Below are 14,439 nucleotides of genomic sequence, written 5' to 3' on the forward strand. Positions count from 1 at the left end.
GAGATGTAATGTACAGCATGGTGACCATAGTTAACAATACTGTTTTGTATACTTGACAGTTGCTAAGAGAATAGATCTTCAAAGTTAGACGAACCTGGGTTTGAATTCCCAACTCTATCACTTCTTAATTGTGTGATATTTGGGTCAAATTATTTAACTTCACTGAGCCTTTTTCTTCTTGTGTAAAATGAGGGAAAAGCAATACGACCTCAAAGGGCCCTTGTAAAGATTCAATAAGGTAACACACATATAATACTTAGCAGTCCCTGGGCAAAGAAAATGGCATCCGTTAATAACAACAATATTGATAACAGTAATATGTTATCTTTTGAGAAAGATTCAAAAGGAACAAGAGAAATATTTATTGAGCATCTACTAGAGCCCCAGCACTGTGTTGGGTACAGACCTACAGCAACTTGCAAGGTAGGGAACTTCATCCTCATTTTAAAGTGGCACTCGGATATTACATTTTTAAAATCTTATTAACCCCTTGTAGCTTCCCAAAGGTGCCTTCACAACGAGATTCCTGTAATTACTATTATTATTATTGTTACTGTTGTTATTATTAGGGTACTCTTAAAGGAGCTTGTCTCCCTCCTGAAGTGGAACTTAAAATGGGGTGGAGGCTGGGAGTTGCCGGAAACATTGCTGTGTATGCTGAGTCCAATAATACGGACTGCTAATGATCCGATCTCATTTCCCATGCCTCTATTATCCTCATTAACTTTTCTGCCGCTATACCAACTGTTTTCCAATTTCCCTCTCTGTTACACGTGCGAACTTGCGGCGAAGAGAAGCCTCAGTCTGGCCGTCCCCCACCAACTGAGAGCCCAAGAGGCAGGTGTAGCCTCAGGTTTAAGTCATCTGAAGCACGTCTGGGGGCAAGGAATCCGGAAAGCAGGACAGTGGCTACGGACCCGCCCAGTGGCGCGCAGCCCTAGATTGAGGAGATTGGACCCCGCGAATGAGCAGGGGTCCACTGACTTGGCGGCTCTCTGTGCCTCCACCCTCGACAAGATCGGGGAGCCAAGAAACACTTCCAACACTCCCCGAGTTTCAACTCAAAACGTCTCTGAGGCTGCGTGTGCCCCAGTCTCGCGCGCCTGCCTGCAACGTGGCCGCGTCCGGGACGCCCTCAAACCCCCAGGGTCACCCAAACTCTTCCATTCTCTCTCCAGGCCGAGCCGTGTTCCAGGTTCCCCAGGCCCCAGGTTCTCATCTCCATGTGCCGGGAGAGTCTCCCCCTTCTCAGGTTCCAGCAACTCCAGCCAAACCCCTTCACTGCGTGGAGCCTTAGTTCTCCTGACACCGCCCGGCTGCGGGGCGGGGGCAGGGCCAACGGCGGAACCGCCCCCAACCGCCTCCCGGGCCAGGCGGGCGGGCGGGCGGGTTGCTGGGGCGCCTCCACCTCCTCTTCCTAAAGCGGCGAGGCGCAGACAAGCGGCATCACTGGAGCCCAGGTCCCAGCCACCGCCACACACAGCGCCCCGCATTCAGGAGGAGAAGCGGCAGCGGAGGCGGCGGCAACAGCGCCGGGCGGGCGCCAGAAAGGTAGACTGAGTCCCAGGGAGCCGCGCCGCGAACTGCCCACCTCCCAGCTCGAGCTACGCGCCACCAGCCCGGTAACCCTACTTCTGTGTGTCCTTCCAGGCCCCGGTCGAAAAGCCAGGGAGGGCCGCGGAGCTACCCCCGGAGGAGGAGCCAGTCCGAGCCCAAGGCGCCACCGCCGCCGAAGCAGTGTGGAGCAGCAGTCGCCTTCATGGCCCACTCACCGGTGGCTGTCCAAGTGCCCGGGATGCAGGTGAGGAAGCCCAGGCCTCCCCCGCCGCCCACGTGACGGCCCGGGAGCCCGGTGCGCGCTCCAAGCTGGGCACCGGCGACGAGAGGCGGCCCCAGGGCTCCCCTCAAGGCAGGGCCGGGTGCTCTGGCCAGGTGACCCAGGAAGAGGGCTCTAAGTGTTTCTTGGCGTTTAGGCTAGGTAGTGCCCCGCGCTGGGAAGGCGGGGAGGGACTGGGGCGCGCAACGAGGTGGGAATGGGGGGCGGGGGCTTATAAAAATAGGCCAGAGCGAGACACCTGCGCCTGCTGAGCGTGAAACGATTGGGGATTGGAGTGGGAGGACGTAATTTAGGAGAGATGGAGGTGCCTCGGAATTCGTGGGGTAAAACGCCAGTCGTGCTGCCCCACCACACACACACACAAGTTGGGCCGGAGCAAGACAAGAGGGTGTCTGTGGTGGCGGCATTGAATTGGGCTCTTCCTGTGTGCGTAGAGCGAAGAGCGAGGTGACTTCTTTTCCCCTTTTGGTGCTGCTTCTGAAGGGCAAAGTTGTATCTCGCTCCCCCACCTGGCCCAGCCCATAGTGTGGCGTGAGAAATGCAGGGTCCTATGTCACAGTCGCCTAGATGATGACTCCCCGGTCCCCTCCCCCTGCCTTTCCCACAAGATGACTGTTGAATGTACTTAAAGAAAGCTTTTTGTCCTGGACAAGGGACTACAGCATGGGACCCAATTTGTTACTCGCGATCTACCCAGCCCCTCGTTATATTTTCATTTTACTAAAGAAGAAATAAGCTGTGTCCATACACTTTTTATGCTGTTATGTTTTTAGATCGGTGCATTTCAAGCTATCTACTAAATGTTATCCAAGTCTACTAACTTTTAAGCGTTCACATTTTTTTTCCGTTGCTAGATAGCCTAAACAACCCATTTATGAATAGGTCAGAGGCTAGAAATACTAAAGCCGCAGTCCCTCATTATCTTCTAAAACTGTGAAAGCAAACTTTTCAAGTGCAGAAAAAATGTTTAGAGTAGTAAACAGACAGCTTATGTTTCTAGTAGAAATCAAAGCACTATGCATTGGGGCCTCAATTTACTAACTGATGCATGGAATTCATCCTGTTTTAGCAGTTGGTCACATTTTATGCATGGCCACAAAACAGTGATTTTAAAAATACTTTCCCAAAAAAGGACCATTTGTGTCAGACATATATCTGACCTATGACTCCCGTGTGTCTAAGCACCGGGCCTGTTCGCTGAATATGGGGCAAGTCTGTGTTCAGTCCCAGGAAGTCGGTGTGTATTTAATAAAGAAGAGAGGGGGAAAAGGGGAAATGAGAAATATTAGGGCTTTTTAAAAGGTTAATCCATTCAATTTTTGCAGAATGCCTCAAACTTTTTTCTAAGGCCGCCCCCCTCACCATCCTTTCCTCCCTCTTTCTCCCATCCATCCTGCCCCACACCCCATTCATTCAGCCCTGCCTTTAATTGTATCAAGAGAATTAATAGTTTGCAATAATAACTACAGTTTTGCTCTTTCTGGTGTGGAAGAAAGTGCGAAAGTTTTCCCACCGTGCTCTTCATCATGTGGAGAGCAGAACGTTACAGATGTAAAATTTGTCTCTGAGGGTCTCCATGTTTCTCTCTCCATTGTGTACGCGCTCCTGCGTGCATACGTGCAGTGCGTCAGCAGAGTGAGTGCCTCCAGTTCATCAAGTTTGTGGTTCTAGGGAACCTGTGTGTTGAAGAGAAAATGGTTTCTGGTCTTTATTTCATTTGTCTTGACGTTATTTGATTTATATGGTTTCTGGTCCTTATTTGATTTGTTTTATTTGATTTATGGTTTAGGAACTGCTTACTGTTCAGTATTTCTTTTTGCTCCCTGCTTTTTAATTATCTGCGTTCCCTATCACTTGAATTTTTAAATCTTAATTAAGGTGGCTTAGAATGTGAATCACATATTTTAAATGTCAAATTCTGCCTTTTCAGTTTATGCCTTCTCAAAGTTGCGAATACTTCTTCCAACCTAATTTGGGGAGGGCAGTCATCTCAATATTAGCAAAGAAGAAAGGAATATTTGTCATTTTCTCCAACTTAATGAAATGGTAAATTCTTAAATTCTTATTTCCGTTTTCTTAGTAGATGTGGTTCTTAAGCATTTGGTGCAACACAAAAGTTTTCCACAGTTAAAATTGTACAGTACCCTAAAAATAAATTTAATAGCATGCAGTGTGACTCTTGAGCCTAGACTACTTTTGCTATTTTTTTGTTCAAAAATATAGCAGATGAGATGCAGAAATATACCAAGAGCTTGTAAAATTCTCCTAGAGTTTTCTTAAGGAGTTAGGAGCAACTTTTAGACCTTTTGAGTAGTAAGAAAACTCGAGTTAGCCATGTGTTCTTGAAATTAATGTATAGTATTTCCACAAATCAGGGTGAAGTGGTCGACCAGCCTATAACTTTTTAACAGTTTATTTTAGAGAATTATGAAGATTGATGGAAAAAATGATTTTTCCAGAAATAAAAACAAAATTACTGTACCCACAGTGTTTTTCTCCCCCTGAGGAGAGACGTGAAGTAGAAGCTGAGTTACCTGTTCTATCACTTAAGACTTCCAGCGTTCCTGACTTTCAAACAAAGAAATTTCTGTTGCCACTAGTTTAAAATAGAAAAGAAACTTGGAGTGACGAAAGAAAACCCAGGATTTGGTCCAGTTCAAACTCTTCCTTGTGAATTAGTTATTCAAACTCATATTGTTGATATTTCTTAATATTGTGGTAATGAACATTTTTGCCATATTACACCAAATGTTGAGGGTAGGAATTTTTCTTATACTTAATTTGTGCTTACTTCTTTAGTATATAAAGGAATTTTCCATACCAGGAGCTAAACTCTTGAAAAATATTTAAAGCACTAGTTTAAAAAAATAAGCCAATAAACCTGTTTCTTTCCGCTGAAATATTTACTCCTTAATGGTTTAAAACATGTTTTTTTCTTTGAAGTTTTCGGTTATAAATCATACTTGAGTTTAAGATATTTCCCCTTAAAACCTGCATTAGTATTTATGAAGACAGTATTCTAAATAGGTTGTTAAATCTTTCATAAAATGTAGGTGGGAGAACAAAGTTAAATGTTGGAGTACTAAGCATTATTGTTATGCTTTATGTTATGCCTTTTGTGAAATAATTTTTTTAAAGTTCTTACTGAAGAATTTTAAAACTAGCCTTCACATATCTTTAAGTATGATCAAGGTGATAGGTGATACACTTTTTAAATGGTTGTTATTTGAGATGTGAGACGGAAATGAAGTTTAAGGATTAATGAACACTTTATTGAAGACTTTTATCTAAGAGGTGGAAAGTATTGCCTTGCATTGGTGAACCTACTTACTGGGTTCTGGGAAGGATGTAGAAGTACACTACATAATCTGTGCCCTTAAAGATCTTAAAATGTTGTTGAGGAGTTAAATCTAGCTCATGAAATATCAAATAATGGAAAATCTGTGATACTCACTCTGTAATAGAATTTTCTGCCTAGAAGAGTTGAAGGCTTACAGAAGGTAAACTGACCCCAAAGGATTGTTAGGCTCCATGTTGGAGAGGGCATTTCCAGGCAGGGAAATGCCCTGAGCAAAGCCATGTGGACAGAGAAGGGCCCACCCACAGGCATGTGTGCACACACAATCTTTGAGAATGGAATAAAATCACTTGGACTTTGATGAAGAATTCCTGTAGAGAAACAGTAGGGGGTAAGATTGGAAAACTTGATTGGGTCCAGATTATGGTCGTTCTTGAATGTTAGGGAGAAATTTTGGCCTTTGGACTAGCCACTAAACATTTCTGAGTAAGGGAGATTTAATGAACAAAGTTCTATTTAGGAAGAAAAATCTCAAGACTGGATGAATGGATGAACTGGAGAACTGAGAGACTTGAGGCAGTTTGATCTACCGAGGCTGTTTCAGTGGGACAATCATATCTGTACAGATGCAATGGACCTTGCACTGAGTGATTGCCTTCTATATGCCTAGTACTGTGAAGAGAAAAATATAATTATCAGACTTAATAATTAGCTAGTTACAGAAGGAGGACTCAAAGCCTTTGTGGTATTGAATATGGGGAACTGGGAAAATTATGGTACATCTGAAAGAAATTGGAAAGTCAGGGGGAAGAGCCAATTATGGTAGGAAGTTAATGATTTCTAGGCTTGTGAAGTTTGAGGTAGCAATGGGATGACAAAGTGAAAATGTAGAACAGTATGTCTATTACCTTGATTGTAGTGATGGTTTCACAGGTGTATGTGTGTGTCCAAACTCACCTAATAGTGTACATTAAACATCTACAATTTCTTGTTTATCAATATGCCTCAATAAAGTTGCTTGAAAAAATGTCCAGCAAATACTTGAAGACATAGATCTGGAGCTTTAGTCATTCATCAGACATTTAGTGAGCATTTACTATATACCAGTCTCTTTACTTGAAACTGAAGGATGGAAGCCACCAACCAGGGAGAGGTTCATAAAGCCAGAGAGAATATGTGGAAGTGAGGGCCCTCGTGAGACAGGAACATAGATGGAGGATTAGCTTGTAAGAAAAGGAAGGGTGACTTTAAGAGGCGTGGTTGGATGAGAAAATATGTCAGTATCAGGATCTAGAGGGAGTTAACTGGGGGGAATTCTTGAACTGTTTAACTCTCATCGTGAAACCTAAATTGGAGTAGGAATTCAGTTTGGTTCCAGAATATAGTATGTGGAGTTCTTACTTCCTTTATACCTTCTGAAAGGACTAATCAGCTTTGCAATTTGAGGTGGAAAGCATTGCCTTGCATTAATAAACTCAAACCATTGACCTTGTTGGTACGTGATTGATACAGAGATGTTGAATATGCTAATAATAATGGCAGAAGACCAGCTGGAACAGAATAATCAAAGACAACTGTTAGCTGGGAGAGTTGGAAGGTATGGGGTTAGAGGCTAGGGGCTGTAGGGAGAGTAAATAGGAATTGGATATCATAGTGCATGTGCCTTGAAGACTAATGAGGGTCTAGAAATGGCACTTGAGGACAAATGTCCATCATGTCCCACCCTTACTTTAGTCATAGAAAATAAGAGAATGTAATTTAGCTGGTACTTAGGAACCATTGAACATTGTGATACTGTGTTTTTTTATTCTGCCTTTCATTTATTGAGTAACCTTGAGCAAATCATCTACAAAATGGGGAATAATAAAAGCTTCATTTCCTTTGCTTCAATGAGATGTTATTAGGATGAATTAAGTATCATCTGTGGAGTATATTTTGAGCTCCTTTATAAAAGGTGTTATGATGTATATGGGCAGTTCATCCTGCAGAACAATGCTAGGCTAATCACGTGAAAACGTTGTCATTATCTCACCTCTCTGCTGCTTGATAACCCACATTTTTCTGTTGAAGTCCATCCCCCCTCCACCACACACCCTGCCGCCAGACCCAAAGTCCTCTGCTCGGCTTTCCAGACTTTCTGTTATCTGGCTTCTCTCTACAGATCTAAACTTCGTTATCACTACTTCCCACCAAGAAATTTCTTTTGTTGTACCATGCTAGTTACAATTCAATAATCACTGACTAGCCAAATCCTACCTGGTTTTCAATGTCTCCATTTTACTTTCTCTATGAACTTTCTCTGAATGTTCCAGGCTACAGAAATCTCACCCGTTTCCAAGCACTTATTATATCTGTTGTCGGTAGCAGACAGTCCAGTCAATTTATTTACTGCCTTAGATTTTCTCTAATTATATATGTTATTCTTGCCTCCCAAACTTAAGTTGTACATTTCTTGAAGGGACCATGTACTTTACTTTTCTTTGTACCATTAAGTATGAATTATATGTAACAGTGTTGGCTAATGAATGTAGTATAAACTAGACTTTTCTAACTTTTTTCCATTGTTTCTTTAAATATATTGTGTAATGCTTTAATTCGTGTAGATCATGAAGGCTAATTTCTGTGTGCACAATGTAGACATTTTATACTTACTAAAATGATTTGAATGCATTATATGTAATATGTCTAACAAAATATACTTGTAACTAATCAGCTGTCTACACACTGAAGCTCTCATTCCCTTGCCTTCCCAGGGTTTTGAGAGAAAAAGGAGCCTCATTGCTTTCCTAGTAACTAGGGCTGATTTCAGACAAATTTGTGTCTTTGGGAGAAATAACCTCTTGTCCCTTCCCTCTGTCCCCACTCTCCCCCCACCAAAAAAACCCAAATAAGTAAAAGAAACTTTTTCAGTTCTCTATCCCAGCTATCACACTAAAATGAAACTGATGAATTTCATTCATATTAAGGTGGTTTTGATTAATGCCTCAGTGTGTGACCTCTCCCATGGATGTTCACATTTTACAGGGAATAATGCCTTAAAAAAAGGAAATCTAGTAGTAGAATTTCAGACAGCTTGATAGTTTTTGACTGAGTTGTGTCTCCTGAAAGAGTGGTGGTTTTACATGTTTTATTTGATGCTAGAAAATGGAGTTAGGAGAACAAAAATGAACACTATTACTAGGTGTGATGCAACAAACTCCTTTTCATTTCTCATAATTAAGACCCAAAGAATTTCTGCCACATGTACATATAAAACAATGTCTCTAGAGGAATGCCATGAAGTAACTCACTTTTAAAAGAACAGAAATCAGTAAAGTGTGCACAACTAAAATTTTGACTTCATCTTGTGTACATTTCTCATTTGGTCATCTGCTGCCGCTTTAGACTAAGGTGCTATATGGCAGAGACCACATCTTTGAGTTAATGCTTGTAGGAATCAAACATTTTATAAAGATACTAACTGATTCTTCTCAACAATTCTATGAAATCGGAAGAGTTGTCCAATAGGAAAATGCCTTCAAATTTGGATTTAGAAACTCTACCCATCATCCTCTTTATTGTCCCTCCCCCAAATCCCATATAATTCAGGCAGGTCACCTGACATGCACATGCAGAGAAACCCAGAAACCTAGTACAGAGAAGAACCCATACTTCTCTAATCCTGCCTGTTTCCCCATCACCTTTCACCAGCATTTACCTGACTGGGGATAGAGCTACATTCGCCCTCAGCCTTTTCTGGACTTGTTCCAGCATCCCCCTGACAGCAGCCCTCTGGCCTTTCTTTTCCTTCGTTTAGCATATGATCATGGATTACAATGATCCATGTCCTAAAATCTCAGATTAGTCGTTAGTATGGCATAGCTTTAGATATTCTAGCAAAATTAGAACAAAATTGTGGTTCATACTTCCTAGGGACTAGAGACAGCTTAAGTGAAAGAGTTAAAAATATTCTAATTATCTTTTATAAGTGCCCACTTTCCTCCTTTTTGGTCAAGTAACTTCAAAAATGTGCTGCTGAGGAAATTCAAGGACTGTGTTTTTGTCTTTTTCTCATGGAAAATGTTTATAGGAAAAGCTTTTCAACCTTTCTTTGTGATCCTTGTAACAGAGATTGTGTGTTCTTAGTGGTATTTTTTCCCCTCTCCGTCTTTCACCTGTTTTTAAAAAAGCGGGGAAAAGAAATCTGTAAAACCCTACCAATTTAAAATGTAAAGGACTGAAAAAAGTAGGTTCAAATCAACCATCATTGAATTTTTAAATTTGTTTATCACAGAACAATAGAGTGTCTAGCTGAAGAATAACAGTTGCTTTGAATTATGGAAATAGCTTCCCAGTATCAACTTAATGAAGTTTTACTGGATTTGAAATCCATACCACACTAGATGTGTTAGGGAATTTCTAAGCATACTAGTGAATTACTCTACCAGGTTTCAGTAGTGCCTGGTAACACAATCCTAGCAGTGAATTTTTGGCAAATGGAGGAAATACTTCAAGGACATCTAGACGCATCCAGATTTTTCTTTGAAAATGCATTTTTGAGTTGCTCTGGTAATGCCTTTTTATCTCCCTCCCCCAGCTTTCCATTAAACCATTGGCTTCGGGACATATCACTTTACAGTATGTTATATTAAGCTAGGACTTTACTGCTTGGTGCACTATAGTGTAAATAACAGCAGTGGGTGATGAGGAAGGGATGGGCAACGTAGATAATCAGGTGGGACATAGGTTGTTATTAATGCAAGAAAATTTGGGGGACCTGAGCCAATAGAAACCATAAAGTCATAAGTTCTTCAAAAAGCCTCTGCCTCATCATCATTGCTGCCCGCTAGAGCTGGGAAAGTTTCTAGACTCCCTGGTCTCAATTTCCTGCTGCCTGCCTTAACTTTAAGCAGAAGCACAAAAGAAACTAATCAGCAAAGCATGCACACATGCTACTAAGTATGGTGATAGAAAATAGAACTTTGACCTCTTGTGGTTAAAGAGACTACAGTCGGTGTGTCTAGGAGCCTCAGGGAAAGAAGCGTATTTCAGATGTGTGCTTTTTAAGTGCTGCTGACCCCATGGGAAGCACAGTTAGCAAACTCATTAATTAGGATCCTGTTTGCTTCTCTAGCTTTAGTTCAAATCCTTTGTTTGAACTTAGCTCTGAGCCTTCCTATGTGCCTGTCAGTAAATGGTAATATATTGGACTTTCCCAAGTTGGACACTGGTGATCCAGGTTTAATGGTTTTACACACTTAGTCTTCATAAAACAACGAGGTGTGATTTAAGCTAGAAAATTATCAGCAAAGTTTGGAAGGCCCACTTTGTGTAGGACATGGTGCTTGATGCCTGTCTTTGAGATGCAAAAAGTATGAAAGTCTCAGACCTCAAGAAGTTTATGCTGTGACTGGAGAGACTGGACACCTGCACATTTAGAAATCTAAATGCAGAGCAATAGTGATGAATCCTAAATGAGACAGAAACTGCTGTAGTAGCGTCTGAGGCAGACGGAACGAAGGAAGGGAACTATCGTTTACAGAATTCCTTTATGCTAGGCACTCGTGCTTTTGCCACTGCTGTACTTTGCTTCTAGGCAGGGCAGCCCTCAACAGACCCTTAAAGGAGAGTAGGAGACAGGCAGGAGAAAAGGCACAGAGAAGCATGCACAAGGTTCCTTCTATAACAGACGTTTGAGGTAGGTACTTATTGCCATGAACTGTCTTAGGGCCAAATTATAAAAGGCCTTGAATGCCAAACTGAGACTGTTGTTTTTAACCCAGTCTACGAGGAGATTTTCAGCAAGAAAGTGAACTGATGAAAGCAATGACTTGTTTGTTTGTTTTTAGAAGATCACGTTAGACTTTCAACCCACCAGGCTGGGTTGGAGAAGGGGAACACTGAATGTAATAAGTGGATATTGTAATCGCCCAGGCTTTAGTTGATAAGGGTTTGATCTAGGGCAGTGATGGTCAAACTTGAGCAGGTATCAAAACTAACCGGAGGGTTTGTTAAAACACAGACTGCCAGGCCCCCCATCTCCAGAGTTTCTGATTTAGTAGGTCTGCAGTGAGGTCTCTGAATTTGCATTTCTGATAAGTTCCCAGCTGCCCTGCTGGTCTGGGGAGCACTCTGAGCACCACTGAAGGAAGACTAACAGACCTTGGGGACTCATTGGATATAGCAAGGGGGGAAACATGATGGGAGAGTAAAGACCCAAAGATATGGCTGAGTTTGGGAGAAAATGGGTTCATTTTTACAAGTGTTCAATTTGAAGCACTGGCCACATATCCAAACAGAAGTAATTAGGAACAGGTTTGTTCAGGAGTGAAGATGGAGATCGGAGGTTCTACATGGAGGTAGATAGTAGATGAAATTGTGAGAAATTAAAATAACATGATTTTCAATTATCCCTCCAAGAGACTGAGCTCAATTTTGTGTTAAGTTCTACAGCTTCCAAAATCTCAGTCACCCATCACTTCTGTTTCCCTTCGTCCAGGTAGGTGTGACAGCTCAGTAAATGCTCTTATCTTCAAATGCAAACACTTTTATTAAGAAAATGAAATCTATTTATGCTTATAGTTGTGAAAATGCAACTTGGCTAAAGTGAAATAAAATGCCAGTAAGTGGTAATATTTCCCCCAATGGTAGATATTTTTAAGACTTTTTCCAATTGTGATACATCTCACCAATTTTTATTGTTCAGAATCCCTTTCCCCCACCCTGTTATTACCCCCTGCAAAAAATCCTATACTTGATAACTCTGAGCTGCTATTATGTCAAAAGTACCCATTTACAGTCATGACATTCCAAAACCAACTCATGTTTACATATGTAAATTCCTGGAGAGGAGAGGAAGTTACTTCTGAATCATTAAGGAAATATCAAACCACTTCCTAAATGGCCTTTCTGACTCCAGCTCCTGCTCTCTAAAATATTCCCTATACCTGTCAGATTAATGTATTACCATTTGCCAACAAGTACCATGTAGGAAAATTCAGAGTTTAGTTCAAACAAAGGATTAGAACTGAAAAGAAGAGAAGCAAATAGGGCCTCCCTAATGAGTTTGCCAACATCAAACAATGTGAGCAAACCTGATCACCCACCTCACTCACTAGCCTTGGATCTAAATCTCTTTTCAATTTCTAAAATGAACACACAACAAAACCGAAAGTATCCTTCAGAGTCAAAGATTTGCCACCAATAAGGGTGTTAAGAAACATGTGTAGAAATGTACCTCTAAACCATTTTAAGCAATGTTTAATTATCATTAGAATAAAGTCTTTGAATCTCTAGGTGGCTTGCTCCCCCTTTAGGGAATACAATTTATTTGGGTGTAAAAATTCTAATATGTTTATCTTATACCTCACACCTCTTATGTGGTAGCTGTCTCGTTTCCTGGCTACTTAATTACTCTTGTGACCCACTTTTCATTTTCTGGATGGTAGATTAAGTTTTTGTTGGGGAAAATTGGTTGGGGGATATATATGCACAGGCAACGTGTATTGTGCGTGAAGTATATTTTGTGTTTGAAAACGCTTTTAATCTATTCAAGAAAGTAAGACTCAACATTTGCCTTTAGTTTTTAATGAATTGTACCAATTTTAGACGTAATTGTTTTTAAGAAGTAGAAAAGTGCATTGTCAAAACAAAAATGGGCAAAAGATAGGACGGTCACTAAGTTCAAGAAGCAGAAAATTATGATTTGGCGATGTCATTTAAGAAGGTCTGTGTATAAAATGAATTCAGTAAAAATTATGTACTCAGTAAAAATCATGGTATCCATGGATTTGCTAAATATTTTTGTTAGACAAAAAATATATAGAATTATTTATTGCCTTTAAAATATCTACTTTAAGGTAAATACATATATGTATATGTACCTATCTCTAAATACCTGAAAGGTTATCAGGATTTTACACATGTTGCATTTTTATCATGGCTGGTTCGGTTTGCTGCTTTTAATATTTAAACTATTATTATTATTATTCAAGAAATTGGACTCAGAGCAATCCATTCCATATAGGGTGCAGATCATGGGAAATGACTTTTAATGAAATTCAATACCAGTATTAAGCTGTTTTGGTGAATTAGAATTGAATGGTACATCATGTAGGATTATATTTATCAAGATTCTCAGTTCTCTGCTTAATTTCTTCCATAGAATAGTCTTATAGAGAATCATTGCATCAAAGGAACTGCTTTTGATAAATTTAACCGGTTTACCTGTTAGTAAAATCAGAGGCATGTGGGTAGTATACAGATGACTTGTAGTTAACAGAAACTTGTGATCATTGTCTAAGCTCTCATTTTGAAGCTAAAATTGTTATAGGTATTTTACACTGTAGATTCTAAGGTGATAGAGAATGGAAGGGATGGGACATTGGACCCTGTTTCAGTGACAAGCAGAATCTTGTATGCAGAGAGCTGCTTTTTTTTAAACTATTTATCTCTTCATGAAAAACGGTAACTGTCACCAAAAGATCTTTTTTACTCTTTGACAAGCTTCCCAAAGGACACATAAAATGAAAACGTGGGATTTGACTAGTTAAATAATGAATCAATTTCAAGGTTTTAGCATAGGTGACACTTCTATGGTCGTCTTTTTGGACTGTGATTTCTGGTAATAGCAAGTGAAAAAAACTCTTACCGCTGTTGCTATGGATCTTCTATCTGCTGAGGTTCAGGCATCGTTTTGGAGGCTGCAGTGTAAACCCTGCTTAGGGAAGGTAGAATTTCATAATACCAGAGGATTACTGCTGCCTCATGAGCAAACAGAAAATGTAGGTGAGGGAAAAGGTGTTGGACTCTGGAAGAAGAGAAAGACAGTATTTCCAAGGAAGGGGAAAAGTAGTCTTTTGCTTGAAAGGTTGAGAATTCTCTCTTTATTTTTTAGAATGGGAAATTTCTCTACTTTCTGCAGAGAGGAGAAAAAGCTAACAGAAAAGGAAATTGGGGAGGTAATAGTAATTCATTTCTTTCTTGTTGCTTATGACTTCTGTGATAAAAGTTACATTTACATAATTGATTTGTTATGGCAAGAAAATGTCAGTAAAGAGTCTTTTGGTTGGGAGAAAGCTTGTGAAAGATCAGGGGGAAGAGCTGACATCAGAGAGATGGTGATTTAAGCTGCTTTGCTGTTTAAGATATGCAATTTTGGTGGCGTGTGTATTGGGCCAATAAATTGTTTCTAGACACTTGGAGTCATTTTGGGTGGCCTTTTTTTTTCCCTCTGTAGGCAAGATGAATACTTTTCATTAACAAGGAAAAGTGCCAGATATCACTGGGTTACAGCTGGCTAATTTGGACTGTTATTTTGGGGGAG

General features: G+C 40.6%; 1 protein-coding gene across 1 annotated transcript in view; it reads left to right on the forward strand.

Moving 5' to 3' along the window:
* The first annotated feature begins 1,368 nt into the window (after positions 1 to 1,368).
* Positions 1,369 to 14,439, forward strand: part of STK26 (serine/threonine kinase 26) — a 49,793-nt gene continuing 36,722 nt past the window's right edge. The window contains exons 1-2 of the mRNA XM_014858468.3: positions 1,369 to 1,551; positions 1,651 to 1,801. Of these exons, the coding sequence (XP_014713954.1) occupies positions 1,760 to 1,801 (42 nt within the window). The 5' untranslated portion in view covers positions 1,369 to 1,551; positions 1,651 to 1,759. The remainder of the gene's footprint in view (positions 1,552 to 1,650; positions 1,802 to 14,439) is intronic.

Source organism: Equus asinus, chromosome X, assembly GCF_041296235.1.
Source record: "Equus asinus isolate D_3611 breed Donkey chromosome X, EquAss-T2T_v2, whole genome shotgun sequence".
Lineage (NCBI taxonomy): Eukaryota > Metazoa > Chordata > Mammalia > Perissodactyla > Equidae > Equus > Equus asinus.